Genomic DNA, 23,137 nt, shown 5'->3' on the forward strand with positions numbered 1-23,137 from the left:
GGCGCCATCTTGCGGTCAACTACATAACCTAGTTAAAAGTATGTGGTAAAATTTAGCGGATATTTAGCCTAAGATATTGATTAAACTGCTCAAAAACAAGGGTAAAAGAAACTGCTATTCTGTACGTGTTGTGTGGTTGTTTACCTTTTCAGGATCGTCATAGTACACACCAATACACGGAAGCTTTGGTCCGATTTTGTGAGACTCCTTAAAAAGTTGTCCGCAGTCTTTGTATGGTCCTTGTTTGAATTTGTAGGCGAATGTAATCTTCTTTATGGGAGGAGAGCCTGTTAGTATCATGATGTGAGACAGGAGTCCCGAGTACAGCATGTAAGCAGTTATAACACTTAACAACAGGCAAATAAGCACACACAGACTCAGCCAGTCTGGCATGTTGGCTCTTTAACTAACAGGAGGAGCAGGTACGGTTATTTAGTTAGCAGTTAGCTTCTTCTGAACCGTTATCACAGTTGTATTTCCTGCTACAGTGTACCATGTTTAAGAAAATGTTTGGCTGTTTTCAGTTTGTAATATTGTCCTTGACTGAACCGCCAGATTGCACATTGTACTGGACTTCCTGGAAAGTACCATTTATGCCGACCGAAGGGGTGAATTTTGTTCCGAATAAACTTATAAAACTCTTAGAAAGGAAACATGTGCATGTCAATCACACTTTATGATTAAGGTTTATTGATAGCGTGTGAGAGTACAGTCAATACTGACACAGGCTTTTTCATAAATGTTGTTTTCTTAAAAAACAAACAAACAAACAAACAAACAAAACTTTTGCGTAATATTAGTGTGTTGAAACTTAGTAGTGTTTGAGACGTATTCTAAATGGAAGATAAAGTCCATGGATTATATACAAAAGTTTAGAGCCTTCAATATGTATAACATAATATAAACAAATTAGACCATTCAGAAACACTAGGTTTCCTGATTTATGACCATATTTGGCTAACATTTAATATTTAACTATGCTTGATGACAGGCTACTTCCTTGTTAGCGAAATGTCCTTGTGAGTCAAGACTTCAAGAATTGCAAGACAAACACTGAAATTCTTTCTTTTAGTGATTAAAACTTGCGAATATTGAAAAAAAAAAAAAAGTTGAGTAAATTCTAAAAACTTTATAGAGATGTCTGGAGTTGTGTTACATGTACGGACCGCCCAGTGAATAAAAAGAGGGCTGGACTATAACTTGTTGACATTGGACCGCCTGAATGAAGCAGGTCTTTTTTTTTTTTAAGTGTAACACCTTGATCCGGAATTATTCGTGAGAATGGCTAGAAATGTGAAAAGGTTTTACGACCTGACAGCCAAGCTGCTGTCTGGAGAAATGTTCAGTTTCTCTGCGCTGAAGGGGAAAGTTGTTCTCATTGAGAATGTCGCGTCTCTATGAGGAACAACAACCAGGGACTACACTCAGATGAATGAGCTCCACGGTCGGTACTCCGCCAAGGGACTCGTTATCCTGGGTGTTCCCTGCAATCAGTTTGGACATCAGGTAGGAAATGTGTGGATTCAAAAGAGGCTCACATGCCTTGTTTTCCCATGGGACTATATAATTTAAATTAGTTACATTACATGTGTTTCTGTTGAGATTCAGGGAACAGTGGTGCCCTTAGGCCTCAGTATAGGCCTAAAAGTTACATCCACATGATACAGAAATAGACTAAGCAAAATGTATTATCAAATGAATTACTCAAGTCCTGTTGTGCCAAGCTGCCAGAGAGCAAGATTTGGGACCAGTCCTGTGAAGTGACAATGATTACTAATTGTGGTCATATTTAAATATATTGAACATTGTACAAAATACTGTCAATCTGCAGCTTCGGTACAAAATATTTGTGAACCGTTTGTGAATGGTCCGTAAGGCTGGGATATCTTTTTTAAATTATTATTACTTTATTGCAAGTTTTCGTGTTACAAGTTATCATGTTCATCACTTATTTCATTCGTCCTGCCTGATGTACACAGCTTTTGTATTTTACAGTTAGAGGAATAAAATAAAAACAGAAAAAGAAAAAGGGAGGAAAAGAAACAAGGGAAAAAGTGGCGGATCCTTTTGTCCTCTCTTAAGTATTATTTATTGATTTAAGTTTACTATTCCACTCCACCTGTTTCTTTGTCCCATTTACTCTAGTTTCTTATGAATTCATCCTCTCTGCTTCTCAAACTATAAACTATTCTTTCCATTTCTTTAATGTCTTCAGCTGTTAATTTCCAGGCGTTAATAGATGGTGACTTAACATTCATCCAGGTCCGTGTAATTTGTTTTAATGCAGCTATACGTATTATTGTATACACACATTTATCTCCTCCCCTCTCTATTTCTGCTGGAATGATTCCTAATATAACATTGGGTGGCTGTAGCGGTTTCTTTAAATTAAAAAATATTTATGGTTTTCTCCTGAAATGACTAAGGCTGGGATATCTTAAGCTTCTTGCTCATTAGCTTTCACTTTAGTTGGTGTTGCGTGATACCAGCATTACTACACAGGAGTGTGAATGTATGGAAAATTAAAAGAATTTCTATATCTCAACAAGACGTATGAATCACAAAGAAGTAAAATACTAAATTGTTGTTCCGTTACATAATACATAAATGTTTTGTGCATTTGTAGATCCACTGTGGTCTGTAAATTGTAATGCACATGTAACAACAGCAGACTGACTACATGTGGAAAAACTGAGGCCCTGTTTAAATTGCCATTATTCTTCTGAAGACATCTCAGGCTGTTCATTATGTGTTTTATAAATGGATGGTTCATTCATTGTGAACATTTTCATAATGTAATTATATTTCTTTACACTAAAAAAGAAAGGGACAACTTGGAGGTATTGTTATTTATAAGTTGTGCCATGGTTCTTGTGGTCTGGCCCACTTGAGATCAAATTGGGCTGTATATGGCCCATGAACTAAAATGAGTTTGACGAGCCTGATCTATAATGTATTTAATGTTCTTGCCTTTTTTTAACAGGAGAACTGCAAGAATGATGAAATCCTGAGGTCTCTGAAGTACGTCCGTCCAGGGGATGGCTTTGAACCAAAGTTCCAGCTCCTCGAGAAGGTGGATGTGAATGGAAAGGATGCCCACCCTTTGTTTGACTATCTGAAGGAAAAGCTTCCGTTCCCCACTGATGAGTCCATGGCTCTCATGACAGATCCAAAGTTTATCATCTGGAGCCCCGTCCAGAGGAACGATGTCTCCTGGAACTTTGAGAAGTTCCTGGTTGGTCCTGATGGCGAGCCCTACAAGCGCTACAGCAGAAATTTCCTCACCATCAACATTGAGGCTGATATTAAAAAGCTACTTAACAATGTGTAAAAGTAAAGTGTTTTGAGATACACACTGTTCAGGATATCAGTTATGACCAGCTTAGCCAAAAAGATTTATCAGTATACATCTGTTCAGAGCATTTTATCATGTTTTTTCCACCTTTGCAGTTTAAGCAGATTGCAACACTCTTAAGTTTGTGATATTTCCAGTGCAGTACGCTGTGGTTGTTCAGCCTATTTACCTAATGAAGTCACTCCTTGAAACCTTTCTGTGAGGGGAGTCACTGATGAAACTGTAAAAGACTGATTCTGCCACTGTGTATGACTCATATCACAAATACCTTCATTGGTAGAGGGGAAATAAACATTTAATGTCATAGTGTTTCTGTTTTTTGTGTACAGTGCATACAAACACATATTTACACATACTCTATTCCTTCAAAATATTCTTAGGTGTGTGGAAAATGTATACACTTTAAGGTACTATTTTATGACGTGAATAGTCTGTCTTTATGTGAACATTGGAGAAAAAACACATTTGCCTGGCAACTGTTTCAAAACCTTATCTAGATTTTTTAGTCTTGTACAGAAGGTGCAAAGTAATTAATCCGTCAGCCTTCACATATACATGGCTGACTGCATCACCAACTCAAATTAAGACTACTGTACTACTGTACAGTACATTGTGTACTGTAGGCACAATATTGACAGCCTTGTTCTTGAGTATATCCATTTTCACAAGTTACTAGTCAGCTCCTTTGCAGATAAAATATGGTACATTATTATAGGTTAACAGTGGTGGAAGAAGTGTTCATCTTTTTCTTATACAAAACTAGCATACCACAGTGCACAAATACTCTGTTACAAGTAAAAGTCCTGCATTCAAAATTTTACAAAAATAAAAGTACAAAAGTATTACTTACGTAACTTACTCACAGTAAAGTTCTCATGCACAATGTCTCTCTAATGTTGCAGCTGCTAAACAGGTGTAACTAATTTTTGCTTTATATACTGTTGGGTAGCTTAATCTATAAAAAACAATCATCTATTACTGGTTGATTTATTCATAATCTGAATCTGCAAAGTTATTAGTGGGCTAACTAAAACTGGCCAAAAGGACAAATTCTGCCTCCAAATAGAAGTGGAGTAGAAGTAGCCTATAAAGTAGCATCCAATGGAAATACTCAAGTTCAAGTATGCCAAAAATTAAATGAACTTAGTCTCTGTCCACCACTTTAGTTTCAGACAGTGGTCCAGCCTGGTGGGCATAGAGCCACTGCAGGGGGGGGGGCTTGAATGACCAAGGAAAAATATAGAGTGGAACAAAGTTTAATGAATATAATTTATATCGGAAAATAAACAAACAAGAGTTTGCTGATGCTATTATGCTGACCTTTACTTCGCTAAAAATCAACTTTAATTATTGTTGTTGGGTGCATCATCCAATGTAAATATGGTAGCCTGTTGTTCTGAAAAGGGCTGCATATAATGTGTACTTTTACTTTTGGTACTTGAGGGTATATGTTGATGATGATGATGGTAAATATAATTTTAAATTTTAAATGCAAGACATTTAATTGTATCTCGACACTGTGAAATCGCTACTTTTACTAAAACATCTGAGTAAGTTACATTGTACATCTTACACCACTGCTCTAATGTGTCGCAGAGTAATTATGAATGTGGCATTAAGTTGTAGTGTACAACTGTTATACGCAAACTGTATTATTTACAATCGGTCTGTGGTTTGTATGAGTTATTACCCAATGTATTTAGCAGCAACAGCGACACTTCGTCCGTCTTCGCTGTGCTTCCTGATTGTGAACGCAGGGGGCTATAGTGGATTGAAAGCTACGCCAGGCAAAGATTTCCAACATGGCTGGCCAGGAAGATCCAGTGCAAAGAGAGATTCACCAGGACTGGGCGAATCGAGAGTATATAGAAGTAATTACGAGCAGCATCAAAAAAATCGCCGACTTTCTAAACTCGTTTGGTAAGCTTTTAACAATCAGTTTTGTTGATATGATCAATAGCACTGAAGACATTTTGCATAGACAGCGAGATCCAAATTAGCTAGCACAGCTAGCTGTCCTGCTGTTGCTAGCTTTGATGTTGATGCTTTCAATGGCCACTCCCAGTTAGCAATTAGCTTGTCGTTAGCAGATAGCAGCATCTTGTTGTTGTTTTCTTGTACAGAGACCATAACAGGTTGTTATCGAATTACCTCAACGTGTTGTTTGTCAACTAATGTTAGCAGACCAACTAGTGCCAGTACTTTGCATTTAATGATGACTGGATTCAAGTGTCGAGACAGCTAATGACAGTTAGCCCACTTCTACAGTCAACACTGGTCTGCTCGGCTGTCATTAACGTATACGCTATACCAGCAGCTGCATAACCTGTTATGGTACTTTCTCAGCCATTGTTAGTTTTGCCAGTGGCGTTGTTTATTTTTGTTGAGCGAACGACCTTGATATTGACAGCGTCTATAAACAACGCCCTAATGAAGTGTCATGGCTGTTGTTGACGGTAGCATGCTAAATACATTTCATCATTCTTAGATATGTCGTGTCGATCCCGCTTGGCGACCCTCAATGAGAAGCTCACAGCTTTGGAGAGGAGGATTGAATATATCGAGGCGAGAGTGAGTATACTGCATTTTATTTTTAACAATCCAATGGTGTTTTGTGTTTGACTGTCATGAAAATGATACAACTGTTACATAATTATGTCTGTCATTGCAGGTGACAAAAGGGGAGACCTTGACCTAGAAGTCATCATGGAGTTTCATAGCATCTTAAAGCTACATGCCCATCCCCCACCCCGATTTTTTGGAAAAACGTGTGATGGATTCCACCCTCCTTTTTCGGGACCATGTGGATCATTTTTATATTATATGACTGAGTTTTGTGTTGTTTTCTCTCATGACACATTTGTATAGAAGATATGGGTCGGCCTTGGGTGTCAGTGACTCAAGCATCATCGATGTTACAAAACAAGAACAACCTCCATAAATATTGGTTTTCAAAAACATGTTGTGGAGCTCAGTTATGGATTTGATATCAGCACACCTTGTTGACCGTCTGTGTTGTATACAGTGTCATTACCACATCAGAGATTTATGAAAGGGGAACATTCCTGTGTGCCAAGTTAAACAAGTAATTGTGTAGTCATCTTTACCAAGGGCCTGCTTGTACAGTGAACTGTTTGGTGATGTTTCAGGATTTAAATACTGTAATAAATGATGAACAATTCATTTGTTTCATGTTGTAGCTCATCGTGTTCAGATGCAACATTACTGACTAATTATGTTATTTTCTAGGAAATTGAGTGTAGTTGTCAGTAGTTGTCAGTAACTGTCAATATATTCAAACAATATGGGGCCACATTAATATAGACAAACAGCTTCAAGAAGCATGAAAATGTAAGTAGATGTTACAGGTTATTATGTCTGCACGTGCTGGACAGAAATCAAAACATACAGGTCAAATGGTTAATATCTATACAAGGACGTGGTGTGAGTCCATAACGGGCATGAAGTCTAGAATAAAAATTAAATACTGTAATAAACTAATGTATGAACAACAGGTAAAGAGATGAGATGTCAGTATTGTATATTGACATATGTACAGTAAGTGCATACATTTAGTATGGCAATTGAAGAACATGCACAAGTTATTGTACAATATGCATATTAAGCAGTAATACGTTATTTAGAACAATGAGAATATTATTCCATAGGGGATAATTGTATTTCTGATATAGAATCTTCGATATATGATCCTCATTTTGCACAGCTGACAGTGAAGAGATAACTGCTGAAATCATTTCAAATCACAGAAATGTACTGTAAGTTAATAAAGGGGCAGAGGTGAGTCAGAGACTATTACACCGTTCCAATCATGAACTTTAATAACAATTATCTTGTTCATTTTGTTTAGAAAAGATCAATAACTGAGAGGAATAGTCAAACAGTTGGATTAAGTATAGTTTTGGGATTACGGTTAAATCTGTAAACAATAGAAGAACTGTTGTAAACAACCAAAAGTAAACCTTTATTAGGCAGGAATTTAGCAGTCACGCTTTGTAGCTTTTTGCAATTTACTATACAACACTGCAACCTACTGAATGTTTTATGCACATTAGAAAATATTGCTAATGTTTAAAGCACCAAGGAAATTAAAAACACTTTCATATACATATACAGATATTGCAAGCTAAGCAACCTAAATATCCACTAAAATGGCGGATATACAAGGTTATTTTTCGTCCTCAGTTTAGCCTTTCAGGCAGCAATTTCTTTTTTGCTGCTTTATATTCACGTACCGTGCAACCTTTAGCATCAGCAGCTAAAAAAAAACTGTGACCACAGCCGGTACCAACCGTAGTCTTGACCCAAATCTTAATCTTACGTGATGTCAACTTTAACATAACCAACTGTCAGAACCTGTCAGTAAACGAAAGCGACAAAACAAGACCCCAGGACCAAGTGTTTCCTGTGAGGCAAATTCCGGGGAAAATTGTTCCTTCTCCCACAATGCACGGGGTTATACCGCAATGCATCCTGGGACAAAGAAGGTGCCGTTGTAGTTATTGTGAGAAGTCCTTGGACGTGAGATGAATTTTCTAGCCTACATTTTGTCAAATATCATTTTGAAAATTTGTTAGTTGTTAATAACATCGTTAACAAATCACTCTGGTGAGTTATTTTATATTTACACTAGAAACTAAAACGATCTAACAGCGTCGCATCTGGCGTTGTTGAATTTGACACAGTAACCTAACTTAACCTAACGTTCGTCCGGACAGGCTCCATGTTGTGGTGTACAAGCATTTTGTAGCGCTCTCTTGTAATCTTAATAATGTCGATGTATGTAAGCTGTTCTGTGTTTGAGCATGCTAATAAACTTAAAACACAGTAGAGTATGCAGAATCTGAAACTTTTGTATTTTGCTTTTTAGAGCCGTGTGTGTACTGGAGAGAGAAATGGGAGCCGATAAAAGGTGAGTAAGCTTTGGCGCCGCTCGCTATGGTAGGTGTGGTTAACTGTGGCTGTGTTGTTTTAAGCTAATTAAACTTATTTTTTCGCTTTCGTATTCAGAGGGGGAGAGAAATTTAACGTAAAATGTTTTTCAAAACGCCTGCATGAAATTCATACATGTAAATCTTAACACATAATTAATTCCAGACAAGTTAACCTGTATACTTACACAGTTGGGGTAACTTAAGTACATTAGATGTGTAACGTAATCTTGCAATTTCATCTCAACCTTTCTTTTTATTTAGCGTTAGCCTAAATCTGAAAATCAGTTCTTTGATTTTGTGACATGATTTCCACATGATGGATCTTAAAATATACTCAGCATGCTGCATGCTCTAGGAAAGTATATTTTATCACCAGTCTCTTTACCTTAATAAGAAGAATACTTCCCAAAGTCGTTACTTTATTGAAAGCCTAATAGGCAAGTTGGAATGTTGAAAGAGAGTTAACGTATCCTACATGGTTTGACTGAAATAAAATAGATAATGATATATACATCTCAAAGAAGTTTGAGTATCTGGTGTGACATTTAGCATGAAAATGGAGAATTTAATTAGAAAATTAGCGACTAAACCGTTAATTGTATATTAACTGGCAGGCAACTGTGATGGCCGACTAATTGTTTTGAGTCATTTTCAATATATGTCCAAATTCCCTGATTTCAAATCCCTTAAATGTGAGTATTTTCTGGTTTCTTTCTTTCTACATGAAATTGAATGTCCTGGGGTTGTGGACAGAGTAAGACCTTTGAGGACATCACCTAAGGCACTGGGAAACAGTGATCAACATTTTTCACCATTATCTGAAATCATATAGACCAAACAACTAATCAGTTTTTTGAAAAGATTCATCAACTAATAAATTGAAAATCAATCTAACAGTTATTTCCACCCAAATTGAACTATTTTAAGCTGAAGTGCTATTGGAAAAATGTAACTTCTGAAATTAATCTCATATGGTAACAAAAGATGACTGCACCTCTGTATTGTAGCTACTTTAGCAGAGTTGGGTATGCATAGTGCTCTCCACTTTTAGAAAAAGGTGCACGTCAGGGCTGTTTAATTTATCAAACTGCTAAAACAAGACAGGAACCACTGACAAACTTTGTGGTTATTTTGTTGCTCAGTAGATCATCTTTTGTCTGCCCCATCACATGAATCGAGAAATCGAGAACAACTAGAAAAGCAGAAAATCTTTTTGTGTGTTGTGTCCAGAAATATTTTGTAAGTAGTGGAGCACCAAAAATGCTGTTTGAGTGTTAGTAAAACTTTTTCAGATGTAAATGTTAAAGAAGCATTTTTGAGACATGCAAGCACTGCAACAAACACTGTAACTGTTGGAAGGATATCAGCCATCAGCATATCGTCTGCCCTTTGTTTTGTACACTGTTAATTAAGAAACTGTTTGTGAGCTTGCTGATACAGTAGTATTTGAATCATATTAAAAGAAAAATCTAATTGCAGAGTAGTTGTGCCGATGTCTTACTTTGCGTTTCGATGTCCCTCTAAATAGGATTAGTCGCACAGAACGTAGTGGTAGGTATGGCTCTGACCAGACCCGTGATGAGTCAGACTGGCGTGACAGACGAGAGAGGGACCAAGAGCGAGATCACAACATGCGCCGCTGGAATGACGAGAGACGTAGTGATCGTTTTGAAGGAGATCGTCGAGGATCAAGAGACAGTCCAGAGGTAACTTGTTTTACAGTGATTTTCAAAGGTGTTAGAACGTTGTAGTGAAAGTACTCTATTGTTTCATGACATCCACACTTAACTGATGCACTGATCTATATTTTGTAAAGCAGAGAGACAGGAAACGGCGTAACAGTGATCGATCAGAAGACGGTTATCACTCTGATGGCGACTACCCAGAGCAGGATTACAGAAGGGAGCCTGGGGAGGAGAAGAAGAGCAAGACCATAATGCTCTGGGGTCTGTCTCCCCATGTTTCTGAGGATGATGTAAGTCTTAGGTTTTATTCCACAATTATACAATGTCTTTTGTGTTTAGTTTGGTTTTGTGTATTGCACCAATCTTCTAAATCATGATCTTAAAGTAGCATTTACATTTTGTTTTGCAGATTCGTTTTGCCATAGACCAACTGGAGGGCCCGCAGCCAGTGGATGTCAGGCTGATGAAGAAGAAAACAGGTGAGAACCAGAAATATGACGGACCCAGATCACCCCCCAGTCTTTGACCATAGGGCCAATCTGCTTCCATTTAGACCCATTTTCCCATAGCAACTAGCAGAGAATTGTATCCAAGTTACTTGAAAAAGGAATTAAAATGTTAATTGAAGACTTATCATTTCAGTTCATTGTGGAGCTTTTTAAGGTAAGTAAGAGCAGCCATAAGAATTGTAAGAAAATCAGTTGGCAGACCCACTTTGTTGTTAAGTGTGGTTCAAACAGTGGTATTCAGCAGGATTTCTTGCTATGGTAAAATTCCTAAGGAATGGCCTATTGTGTACCAAACAGGGCCTGGGTCGTGAAGCAGTTTGTGGAAGAGTTTGAATAATATGCCCATGGACTCTTAACTAACACGCCTCCCGTCTATATTTGAATGCTGTCTCTAGGTATAAGCCGTGGTTTCGCCTTCGTGGACTTTTATCACTTGCAAGATGCTACCCGATGGATGGAGACCAATCAGGTTGCTTCACAATCGCCAAGTCTAGTTTTAATCTTGGGGATCTGGAATTAAATAACCCAAATGGCAACCAAAGTGCATTGAATAAGTAGTATGGAAACTGTATAGATCTTTTTGTGGAAAAAAAAAACTCATGGACTGTATGCCACAGAGCCAAAAAATGATTTGTTTATGAATAGATGCTTTTATTCATAATATATTTTAATGTTTTAGCTAATTGTAATGATAATAGCAAATCAAATTTGACTTGTATTGTGAGATCATCTCCTTAAGGATTCTGCATTTAAAATAATGAACACCTTGCTAGATAGAGGCATTATCAATGATATTTCAGGGTTGAATGTAAGCTCAGACTTTTATTTTTTTAACCCTACCCCTCAGTATATGGATTTTTTTAATCCCTTCCCCTTTTAAAGCAGTCAAAAATGTCTGTTAGGGCACATTGTACACTCTGCTCCAGCTCAGCCTGGGCACTCGGGTCCCAAACACTTAAAGAACCCTCCATACATCATGCTCACATATACATCATGTGCCTGTCTTGTCTTTAACACAAAGGCTATCTGTTGGGGGTCCCTCTCCCCCATCTCTCCCTTCCAACACTGCTTGCTCTATTGATGAGATCAATTCTTGCCAGGAATACTTGACTAATTTCTGTTGTCCTCTTTCAGAAACGACTGACCATCCAAGGCAAAAGCGTGGACATGCACTACAGTCATCCAAGAAACAAATATGAAGACTGGCTCTGCAACAATGTAAGTTAATGATCTGTCTTGGTTTCATGGCCACATTGCTGCTACAGAACACCTCACATACACATACATAGCAGGCATATAAGTGTATATATAATGGGCATAGAAGTGTCAGTTGTTGCAGTCCTGTAAGTTTACTTTGTGGTTCACCTTCATTTGGATAAGTGGTAAAGGTTAGGTTGTGTCTCAGGTAAGTATGGTATGCTGCACCAATACAGATTGCCTGTTTTCTGAGGCAGCACTGTTCAGGGCTTTCGTAGGTGTATAATAAAAATGATGTGAACGGTTACTTGCAGTGTGGCCTGTACAATTTCCGGAGGAGGCTGAAGTGCTTCAGGTGTGGAGCAGCCAAAGCTGGTAAGTAGTTAAAATCAACAAGAGGCCACTGACTGCAGACATCCGGGCAGCCTGCGTGAACAGTGCTGGGATGCAACGCAAAGTTTATGTTGTGTTGTTGTCACTCTGTCAGATCTAGTAGGCAAAGTGCATAGATGGGAAACAGCATGCTTTTTTTTTCTTGCTACCTGACAATACAACATGGGGACAAACCACAATACATGATTGAGTTCATGAAATAAGCTATTTGATATTTTAAAACACTGACTCATTTTTAGCAAAGGTTTTTACACTTATCACTTTATACCACATTTCCAGTTCTTTAATTAAATGAACAGTTATGAAGGTTATGTTAATGCATGTCTTACTTCTCTGTCATTCTCTCAACAGAAAGTGAAACTAGCAATAATACTGGAGTCTCTGAAACTCAACCCACTGGAGATTTCTATGGCGACAGTAAGTCATTCTCTTTTATAGATGCAATATCCACTTAATTATGCATGGTATGTTGTTCTTACATAAAGACGTTGTCTTGTACAGCTATCATCCTGAGAAATATTGCTCCTTTGACCACCGTGGAAGCCATCATGACAGCCCTGGCACCGTATGCTAATCTTTCATCAAACAACATTCGCCTCATCAAGGACAAGCAGACAGGCCAGAACAGAGGCTTTGCCTTTGTTCAGCTGTCCTCTCCTCTGGTAAAGTATTCTTTACAATTTACTGATAAATATGGTCACAATTTTTGTCATAATGTGTAACATTTGGCTTTTCTACTATTATTACTCTTTTGTTATCTTACATTTTTTTCACCCTGACCTCAATGATGCCTGCATAGCACTTAAAATGTAATATTGTACGTTTTTACAGGAGGCGTCTCAGCTGCTAACCATCTTACAGGGACTGCAGCCTCCTCTGAAACTGGATGGAAAAACGATTGGGGTGGATTATGCTAAGAGTGCTAGAAAGTGCGTATGATGGTGCAATATGTGCTTTGGTTTCTCAACTTTTAAATTTCCTTGATAAATCTCATGACTTTCCCCAAATTGATCTGCAATATCATGTCCTTTGTCTGTTTTAGGGACCTTCTACTACCTGATGGGAATCGTGTCAGTGCCTTCTCTGTGGCCAGCACAGCCATTGCTGCAGCCCAGTGGTCCTCCAGTCAGGTAGGCCCATTTTCTGTCAACATCCTGTTGTCTTTCATCTCATAGTGTCATTGTAACAGGCTCATAACTCATTCTTTACGTTTTCAGCCACAACAGAGCGTAGAGCCAATGTCAGAGTACAGCTACCTGCAAGAGGGCTATACTCCAATGTCACAGGTTAGTAAAACCAATGAATAAAACATTTGTTTGCTTAGCTTGAGAGCACCCAGTTTCTGATATACATATGTCTGTGTTTGCCTTAAAGATGCATTCAGTATTACGTGTAACTGTAGTAACATCTAGTGGCAGTTATAGGGGACTACGACAAACAATTCATGTCTTTGGACAAATAATTGTCCAGCAATGTCTATATAATGATTGCAATATCTAACTGAAGACAAAACTTCAGAGATCAGACATCAGGGTGTAGTTGTGATTCATAACCATGTGTTCAATATTGAGCCAATGAGACACTTTATTACACTGCCCAGTATCTACATCTGTTTTGCAATAAAAGCGGACTGGTGAGGCAGTTTACACCTCTGAAGCTCAAAAATCAATACTTGATTTTTTTTTATTTCTTTTTGCTCCTTTATTTTTTCAATAGGACTACCAGACATATTACCAGCAAGGGGCAGCGGCCAGCACCTCTCAGGGAAATGGGATTCTAGGAGGTAAGAGAGCTTTGATGCCTTTGTACAGATGTTGGCGCTCTTACTGACCATTTATTGTATCATATGCGTACTGTAAAAAGATAATTTCAGTTAGTATTTAGTTAAATGTATTTTTAGTCCTATTTATGTGTATGTATCATGCCTGAGATTACAGGGTATTCTAACATTTGTTCATACCAAGATTTTAGAAGCAACAAACAGTAGAGTACACAAATCCTGCTATTAGATGCAACAGTCATAATCACAAATCTCTGGTAGATTCTGAACTTGAGTTGATGTTGAGTGTTGAAAAAATTACCAAAGACCTTTGCTTTTTCAATTCTAGCTGCCCCGGGTGTAAAGATTGTTCCGACTGCAGCTGGAGTTGTAATCTCACAAACTGCACAAGTCTATCAACCTCATATAATTGTGCAGCCTGCCATTCAGGTAACATATGAGTTTTTGTTAATTCTCTATGTATACTGTACTGTTCAAATGCATGCTGTGACAACCTCTGAATAACCATTGCATTGATTGCAGGCGTTGCCACTTGCCCAGCAGTTGGAGGCAAAACCCCAGACAGGACATCTTGCAGGCATTGAAGCCACGTCTGTGCCTGTTGCCCCGGTAGCTGCTGCCACTGTTACTGCTGCCAGTACATTAATAGCCTCAGGACAGACAGCTGACACCAGCACTGGTATGAGCACACAAGATCCCTTAAAACCTGTCCTGTTGAGGCGTGATGGTCACAAAGAGAAAATCCTCATGAGGTCATTGTCACGCTGATTATATTATGGTGTTTCCCTGGGTACAGCTTGAAACAGACTAGAGAGTGCTAAATTTATAAACAGCCACGGCTGGTCTTTGATATAACTTACCAAATATGTTGACCATACAGCACTACCTGAGATTAGGGCTGCAACTAATAATAATTTTCTTTATTGAACCTGTTGATCATTTTTGATTTATTAAATAGTTGTTTGGTTCGTAATATGTCAGAAAATGGTAAAAAAAAAAAAAAAAAAAAAAAACTGTTTCCCAAAGCCCAAGGTGGTGTCTCCAAATGTCTTGTTTTATCTAAGACCCTAAGATATTCAGTTAACCGTTACAGGTGAATAAAAATATTCACATTTGGGAAACTGAAATCAAAGAATTAGGACATTTTTCTTTTAGAAAAAAAGACTCAAAACAATTATCTACATTTTTGGTGACTAATTTAGTAGTTAAAAACTCATTGACTAATCATTGCAACTCTACCTGATATTAACTTTATTACTGCTAAAGCTTAATATTAAGAGCTTAAAACTTATGAAATCTAAAGGTTTCTGATCACAGATACTTTGCATAAAAGGCAAATGTCTCATAAGTTGTAAAATAAGTTTTCTACAGTAGTTTTTAATGATGTCGTGTTTTGTAATTGACAGTAGTTCCTGATACCTCCACCTATCAGTATGATGAGTCCTCTGGCTACTATTATGATCCTCAGACTGGCCTCTACTATGACCCAAACTCACATGTAAGTAGTCAACAATCATCGTGTGACACTCACTTAGTTTTCTGACATGAGAGTCACGAGACATTATCATGACTGTTTACTTGACTATGTAAGGAACCAAGATGGCAGTGGTCTCATCTCCCCTCTCATTCCCCCCACAACTAGCCACACTTGCTTCTCTTAAATTTACTTATTATTTTGATTTTTGACATCCCTGAAGCAAACTCTCAGCAACATTTATTTTTGAGATGGAATTTAAGGGAACGTGTGTCTTTTTCGTAGTGTGTCGCAGCCACACCTTTATAATCTGTGTTTATGTCTTTTCAGTATTACTACAACTCTCAGACCCAGCAGTATCTGTACTGGGACAGTGAGAAGCAGACATATGTACCTGCCCCAACCGACACAAATGCTACACTAACTGATAATGCAGCAGCAGGTGGCAGCAAAGAACCTAAAGAAGGCAAGGAGAAAAAGGAAAAGCCCAAAAGCAAGACTGCACAGCAGGTATTTTGTTATGAATTCCACATCAGCACATATTGACTCTTCTCTGCACGTTGCTTTTTCTGCTTCAATGTAGCATTTTCTAATTCTGTTTCATTTTTGAGTTCTGTGTTAAATGCTGAAATCTGTTCAATTATTTCAGATTGCTAAAGACATGGAACGGTGGGCTAAAACGCTCAACAAGCAGAAAGAGAACTTCAAGAGTAGCTTTCAGCCTATTAGCCAAGAAGAGAGAAAGGAGGCTGCTGCTGCTGATGCTGGCTACATACTGTTCGAAAAGAAGGTAATCCAGGAAGATTCAATATCTGACAAAGTTCTGAGACTGTTTGTGTAAACTTCAAGACTATTGTGTCCTAAATCAGTTGATTGATTTTACTTTATTTATTTAGCAGGCAGGTGGTCTAGACAGACTAATGCCGGAGATGCCAAGGTGTGTTGAGGAGGAGCCACCAACCAGCTCAGTCAGCACCTCCAAGGTGAGTGATTTCTACTTTGCTGGTTTTAGTTTTACTGCCACTATTACAATTTTAACTGCATCATAAACATACGCTATCAGTTAAATTGGGGTGTTATTCATGTTGCTAATATTTAGACCTTCTTTTGTTTATCCATGGTGTGGTCAGTGTGGCCTTGTGGCAGCCTACAGTGGAGACAGTGACCCTGAAGAGGGCGGAGCAGAGCCTGATGGTGGAGACGGCAGCCAGGAAAAGCTGACAGACTGGGCAAAGTTGGCATGTCTGCTGTGTAGGAGACAGTTTCCCAACAAAGAGGGTCTAGTTCGACACCAGCAGCTCTCTGACCTCCACAAGGTAACTTCAGAAATCTTGCCTTCAGGCCTAAAGCAGGATGCAAAAGTAACTTCTGTTGGCAAGCTAAATGGCTATTGAATGTTGAGTTTACCAGCCACTAAATAGCTTGCCATTGTCAAAGGCTACAACTAATATTATTTAAATTTGCAATTAATCAGTTGATTGTTGTCTTGCTAATCGATAAGTTGTCCATAAAATGTCAAAAAAAAGTCAAGAAGTGGCAAAAATGTTGATCAGTGTTGCCCAAAACCCAAGGTGATGTCCACAACCCAAAGATTTAGTTTACTGTCATACAGGACTAAAGTAACCAGAAAACACTTACAGCTGAAACAATAAAAAACTGACTCAAAATAATCTATCAAAATAGGTGACAATTAATTTAATAGTTGACAGCTAATTTCTAAACCAATTAATCGTCGCCGCTCTACCATTGTCTACCAGCCACATGCATATTTTATTAGTGGTGGCTGGAGCTAATTTTGTGCCTGGGTTCAAAGTGCCTGTCAAGAAAACCATCAGTTCATTAAGGTAATAATCTTGTCCCTGGCCTTTCCTAGAAAAACCTGGAGGTTCTCCGCAGATCCAAAATGAGTGAAGCAGAGCTGGAAGAACTGGAGAGAAAAGAAACTGAGGTTTGGCTCAATACAGAATCACTCAACTGTTAGTGAGTCCCATTCACCCAGCTAAATGTGACTGCATTTTAATATTCAAAATGTTTTTATTCTTGTGATGAACAGATGAAATATAGAGACAGGGCAGCTGAAAGGAGAGAAAAATATGGCATCCCTGAACCCCCAGCACCCAAAAAGAAGAAATACAGCCAACCAGCACCAGTCATGTAAGTGATTTTGTTTTGTTAAATTACTAAGTGATGTGACATGCTGTTTTCCAGTTCTTGTAGACCTGTAGTTGTTTCTTTTGTGTGTATTTAGTAATGCGCAAATGACTGTGTCCCTTTTTTCCTGTGTAGTAACTATGAGCAGCCAACTAAAGACGGCCTTAACAGTGACAATATTGGGAACAAAATGCTGCAGGCCATGGGCTGGAAGGAGGGAAAAGGTCTTGGTCGCAACCAGCAGGGCATCACTACACCAATTGAGGTATTTACAACCATTACCTGGTGGCTGTCAGCATTAATAACTGTATATAACCCTCTCTAAAAAGTGCTTAAGCTTGTTGTTTTCCTCCTAAGGCTCAGTTGAGAACCAAGGGAGCTGGACTTGGCACTAAAGGTACCAACTACACCCTCTCTGCCTCAGACACATACAAAGACGCAGTCCGTAAAGCCATGTTTGCTCGCTTCACTGAATTGGAATGAGTCCTTAGCCTCCAGCTCAGACGATTTTTGATGTGAAAGTGACAAGTGACTTGGAAGCAAAAGAGAGATTCTCCTTAAAAGATTTCACTCCATGTATGATACATGATGATTATGCCTCTCGCCCTTATGGTTAAACCAGACAATAGAAAACATCTGTAATGGAGGTGTGTTAAGATAGTGAATAAGATTATTTATAAATTGTACATAGGTGCAGTAAATTTACTTCCTTTGTTTATATATTTCTTCTGTGTTAATGCCATTTTTTGTCTCTGCATGTTAAAAAGATTGTACAGTTTATACAAAAATCTTGTCTGTTTGTACAGAAAATAAATGAGATACGTGATTTATGATGGTCTTTATTTCATTTTCCATAACAGAAGTGGTTTAACAAATTATGAAAGTAGTATTAATGAGGCTGTGTAAACCTACATGATATAATTAGACTAGAAGATGCAGAATCAGTGATGCATCCACAGTGATGGATTAAAAAGCTACTGCTAATCATTTTACACAGTTCTACAAGTGATCTCCAGTAGAGATGGTTTTTAGCCTGAAGGTTCCTTCAGTTCATACTACCCACTCAGCCACAGCATGTTCCCCCTGCTGCAGTCTGGCAGGAGATACAGAAGTATCCGCTGGCTCACCACCAGATTGTAGAGCAGCTTCTTCCCTTAGGCTGTGAGACTCCTCAATTTATCCTCAGCACACCACCATGCAGAATAGTTTGGTTGTCAAAAGAAAATAAAAGAATCTGTAAAGGATGTTTATGTCTTTTGTGAGTAGCAAAAAGAGAAGTACAGCTTAATCTTGATACATTATGTTTTATAATGTTAAATCTACCTTGTATCTGTTTGATATTAGACTGTACAAGTCTAATTTTTCACTCATGCGAGCACAACTGATGGAGTAAATTAGCATTACCAGGTGAATAACAACATGAAAATATACAACAATACCAGCTGGGACTTATTTTAGTGAAGTCTAAAAAAATTTTCTTCTTTCTTCTTCTGAAAGTATATTTATGTATATTCAGTGTTGAAACTTACAGCTATTTATAAGTTACTACATACTTACTACATAAGTATTTAGCAACGTCATGTAATGACCCGTACTAAACATGCCCTGTTGTATGACTTGCAAGACTGTACAACTATTGGCTAAGTGTTAGTTTTAAGGTGTTGTGTGTGTGTGTTCACTAGAGGACACATGTTTAAGGCAATGTGTTGACAGGCATCCACTCTGGTGAGGGGTCCCTCAGCAAGACACCAAATGTTCTCCAGGTCCAGCAAACAGGTTGTTAACCTTTCTTCCTGTGAAGACAACACCTCAGATATATTTCTTCAGGAAGACAGTTGAATAACCAGATTCCCTGTAACACACGTCAGTCAGTCAGTCTAGATACATGGAGTGACAGGTAATGCTGGTTTTAACACAAATTATCTAGATCCAGTCGTCTTTGGGCTTCCCTGGCGCTGTTGCAATGTCATGGTAAGAGTGTAGTGGATCCTGTGAAGCCAGCAACAAGAGCAACAGTGCCTCAATAGCAGTGAGAAAGTGAGAGACCCACAGAGGTAGAGAGATACAGAAAATGTCATGAGTATCTTATTGCATTGTTTTATTTAACAATGACATAACACAGACAGACAGTGCTATTTCTTCATATTTGTGAGAAAGTGTCTTCCAGTCCTCTTTTTTATTTCATGCCCAGAGAAAAATTAATTTACAAAGCTCATATCTTTATATATACTTGGTCAGATAAAGACAAAAAGATGATATCTGAACAAAAAATAAGATAGTTAAGATGTATTTTTTATCCTGTAATTAAAGCTGATCTCAGGTTAAACACACAGCAGGCAAGTGTCATTTATACTCATATCCATACATACATATACATCTCTATAACATAGGTGTGTATGCATACACACTATAAGTATATTAACATATGCTTACATACAGTGAGATCTAATACATGCGTACATGCACTGAAGATTGTGTTTGTTGAGAGAACAGAAGCCAGGTACTGTGTTTTGAATATAAAACATTACGTAGAGGCGCACTACTGCAAATCTTTATATGACATATTCATGTTGTGCCTATTTCAAAAGAAAAAGCAACATAACTTTTTAAAAATGTGTTGATGTCATTGTCTTTTTAGCTATTATGTCATTTTGTCAAGGACTGCCCCAGTACAAGCATTCATTAATCCCACGTTAGTCACAGAACATGCACATCTGAGAATCATGTTAGTGCTTTTCTGCAATAACATACGCAATCCACTGGAGTCTTTTGGTGTTTATTTATACCGATGATCAGTGCAAGACAAGTAGTGTATGTAATAATAATATATGTATGTAGATAAATTCTTTTTGTGCTGGAAAGTGGAAAGTAAAAAACCATGCAACACACAAATGAGTTCCTTTAACATTTCCTCCTTCCTCTTATTTGCCTTTAATCCATCTTTAATGTGATTTGCCTTAGTTTCCTTTCTCCCCATCTTTTCATTGCAAGTTATCATCACTAACAACAACAAAAAAAAGGACGATAAAAGACATTTCCATCTGTCCGACACTGGATGTGTTGCATCATCCAGTGAGCATACTTTATGTTGTTTCAGAGCCTCAGAGACTCTGACCACGCTGATCTATAGGAGGCTGAAGAAAAAAAATCTGTTTGTGTTGCTCCTATGTATCTTTTGTTTAAAGAGATCATTGCCCGCTGAGTTCAAGGTCTTTGTTCATGTCTGTGTTTGTTAGTAGAGAAAGATGAAGAGAAAATGAAAGCATCCTCTAAACGGAGATGAAAGGCTGTTATTTACTGGACACTGCATATACAATATTGACCACTGATTACTGATCACTAAAAGGTTCACTCACCTGTAAATTATATTGTAAATTATACTGTTGGTCCATACAAAGAGGTGGTCGGTTTACTGGCCTCTGTGCTGGCAGTCCTTATCTAAACAAAGTGTGTTACACAATGGAACATAATACAATATATCCCATGGGTTATTGCATGGACCTCATGGTGCCTCATCCTTTGATATTTTCACCTCTCGGGGAGAAATGTTCTGAACCTCACGTCCACCTCTGTTATATAAATATATTGTAGCAATACGCCCGAACTCCTGTGGTTTGAAGTGGAAACTTTGCTCTTATACCTTCTGTATTTCCACCCTGCTTTCTCAGAACAAAAACCATCTGCAGCTTGAGAAAAATGAACCTATTCCTCTCTCTATGAATGGGCTTATGTAATTTTTTTTTTTTTTAAATAAACTGTAAAAGAAACTTTGCTGGTTCTGCTCATTGCTTCAGCAGATTCTGGCTGAGGTGTGTGAGTAAGCAGGGTGCAGGACCAACGGTAGGCATTATTATGTGAGTAATGTAATTCTAATACCACCTGGGATCCCATCAGACAGCACCAGGAACATCTTCTGGTTCAGTTTGATATATCCTCCTTTTGTTTTATGAACTCTCTGTATCAGTTTTTTTTTGTAGAATGTCTACATGCTGCCAAACACCACACCTAAAAACCCAGCTGTGCATAGAAACATCATAGTATAAAGCAAGTATGTAGTGCTGTGCTTTTTCTAGCCCGTTTCTGCCTCTCATGAATGACCATTACATTCACAGAGCTTAGCATCCGTTTTCCTGAAACTCAAATAACCACCGAAGGTTGAAAATTGTTTAAAACACTGTAATACCATCAGCTGCTCTGAAGGTTTTTCCATAATCTTCAAACACTCTTCTAACCATCTATTCCAACCAAATACTGACATATGTTCATGGTCTGTTTTTACACAAGATAAATATTAACTATTTATTTTAGAAAATAAATTGAATATGTAAAGTGATAGACTATCATTATAAACAAATAAAACAAATCAATTCTTCACATTTTGTTTACATAAATAGGGTTACAAATTTTATGCATTTATGGTAATTAATCAATAATAAATAATCATTAACGTCCCTACACATAAGCAAAGATGTCCTATTTTGATTAGCAAACAGACAACAGACAACCCAAAAGATAATGTGGAGAAAACAGAATATAATCTTTAAAGATTCCTTCAGAACAGTGCTAAGTTTTATTAACCAGCCTTCTAGGTAAATGTAAGCTCAAATTTGAGATACATAAATGTATTTCATCATGCAGGAATATATTTTACAATACATCGATTTTGTTTTAATTTCACATTGTGATTTTTTTTTTTCTGTTAACGGTAACTCAAAAGCAGAATCTCGTGTTTTAACCAAATGAACAAACCAGAACAAAGTGAGAGGTCTACTGCCTGTTCACACTGAGTGCAATAGATGAGGGACTGTCAGGGGTGAATGTGTATGTAATGTTTGATTCATGTCTTTATCCTGGTTGTCCTTTAACACAGCACAGTTACGGTCTGGATGAAACACTGCTTTACGAATGTTGTTTTGCCTAAAATAACTTTTTAAGCAACAGTAGAGGCACAGTGAAAAGACGAGGTGACAGTGAAGTGACTAATCCACAGAATCAGCTGATGTGTGATGAATATATTAATGTAGACGTGTTTTCTGCTGTCACAAAGTCAGTTCCACATCTTAAAAAATATCCAAATGACATATTAGGTGGGATCAAGCACAACTCCAAATGAAAGCTAATGTTGCTCCATGTTTGCTGGATCTGTAAATAAGCAACTGTTTGTCAACATATCACGAAAAACTTGTTCACAGCCTGCTTCACTGGCTTCTTTTTGCTGTCTTCAGTTGGCTAAAAACTCAGCTAGTGCAGCTTTAAACTGTCTTTAAATCCCATGAATACATGACTGATAACCATCTATTGTATCTTCTATGCTACACTAAACTACATCCGCCATTTGTGTTTATTTAGTTTCTCAAATCTCACAAATACCCACCAATCAGCCACCCTCTGCTGTCACTGTTCGGTAATATTTGTGTGCTTGAATTATTTTGCTGTTAAGTCATTTGTCACCTAAAAAGCTCAGAAGTATAGTGTCACTGTCTATAAATATCTAGGTCTAGGTCTTGTCAGTTTTCACAAGTGCATGCATTAAGCCCCACCTGAACTATTCAGCACAGATGACCCTGCTGATGGATGTGAAAATGAGGACTGAAACAAACTCCTCAAACTTCATTCAGCCAATGAGGCCTCTAGAGGTCAC

The 23,137-nt window shown here is 37.9% G+C and overlaps 4 protein-coding genes across 7 annotated transcripts in view; 3 read left to right on the plus strand and 1 right to left on the minus strand.

Annotated features, from left to right (window-relative positions):
- tex264b (testis expressed 264, ER-phagy receptor b) overlaps nt 1-727 on the minus strand; it is a 48,390-nt gene extending 47,663 nt beyond the window's left edge. Inside the window, exon 1 of the mRNA XM_084735635.1 lies at nt 145-727. Coding sequence (XP_084591761.1) covers nt 145-393 — 249 coding nt within the window. The 5' untranslated portion in view covers nt 394-727. The remainder of the gene's footprint in view (nt 1-144) is intronic.
- Nucleotides 728-1,231: 504 nt separating this feature from the next.
- On the plus strand, nt 1,232-3,659 carry gpx1a (glutathione peroxidase 1a). Its single transcript, XM_084735622.1, has 2 exons — nt 1,232-1,506; nt 2,984-3,659. The coding sequence occupies exons 1-2, from the start codon at nt 1,282-1,284 to the stop codon at nt 3,329-3,331; spliced, it is 573 nt and encodes a 190-aa protein (XP_084591748.1). The 5' UTR covers nt 1,232-1,281; the 3' UTR covers nt 3,332-3,659.
- Nucleotides 3,660-5,114: 1,455 nt separating this feature from the next.
- brk1 (BRICK1 subunit of SCAR/WAVE actin nucleating complex) lies at nt 5,115-6,538 on the plus strand. Its single transcript, XM_084735647.1, has 3 exons — nt 5,115-5,275; nt 5,844-5,926; nt 6,027-6,538. Exons 1-3 carry the CDS (start codon nt 5,158-5,160, stop codon nt 6,051-6,053), a joined length of 228 nt encoding a protein of 75 aa, XP_084591773.1. The 5' UTR covers nt 5,115-5,157; the 3' UTR covers nt 6,054-6,538.
- A 1,592-nt stretch (nt 6,539-8,130) lies between these two features.
- On the plus strand, nt 8,131-18,049 carry rbm5 (RNA binding motif protein 5). 4 transcript variants are annotated; one of them, XM_084735683.1, is made up of 24 exons: nt 8,131-8,285; nt 9,836-10,013; nt 10,124-10,282; nt 10,402-10,471; nt 10,897-10,970; nt 11,636-11,719; nt 12,013-12,073; nt 12,443-12,508; nt 12,593-12,753; nt 12,923-13,020; nt 13,134-13,221; nt 13,309-13,377; nt 13,808-13,874; nt 14,200-14,300; nt 14,394-14,550; nt 15,278-15,369; nt 15,676-15,855; nt 15,995-16,135; nt 16,245-16,328; nt 16,476-16,661; nt 17,219-17,293; nt 17,399-17,499; nt 17,632-17,761; nt 17,854-18,049. In XM_084735683.1, the coding sequence occupies exons 1-24, from the start codon at nt 8,269-8,271 to the stop codon at nt 17,977-17,979; spliced, it is 2,565 nt and encodes an 854-aa protein (XP_084591809.1). In that variant the 5' UTR covers nt 8,131-8,268; the 3' UTR covers nt 17,980-18,049. The 4 variants fall into 4 exon arrangements, with proteins under 4 accessions (XP_084591809.1, XP_084591801.1, XP_084591792.1 ...); XM_084735675.1 differs by having other exon boundaries at nt 15,281-15,369; nt 16,242-16,328; XM_084735666.1 differs by having other exon boundaries at nt 10,127-10,282; nt 16,242-16,328.
- Nucleotides 18,050-23,137: the final 5,088 nt, after the last annotated feature.

The sequence above is a fragment of the Lutjanus erythropterus genome, chromosome 2 (assembly GCF_056507025.1).
Source record: "Lutjanus erythropterus isolate fLutEry1 chromosome 2, fLutEry1.hap2, whole genome shotgun sequence".
Classification (NCBI taxonomy): Eukaryota; Metazoa; Chordata; class Actinopteri; order Lutjaniformes; family Lutjanidae; genus Lutjanus; species Lutjanus erythropterus.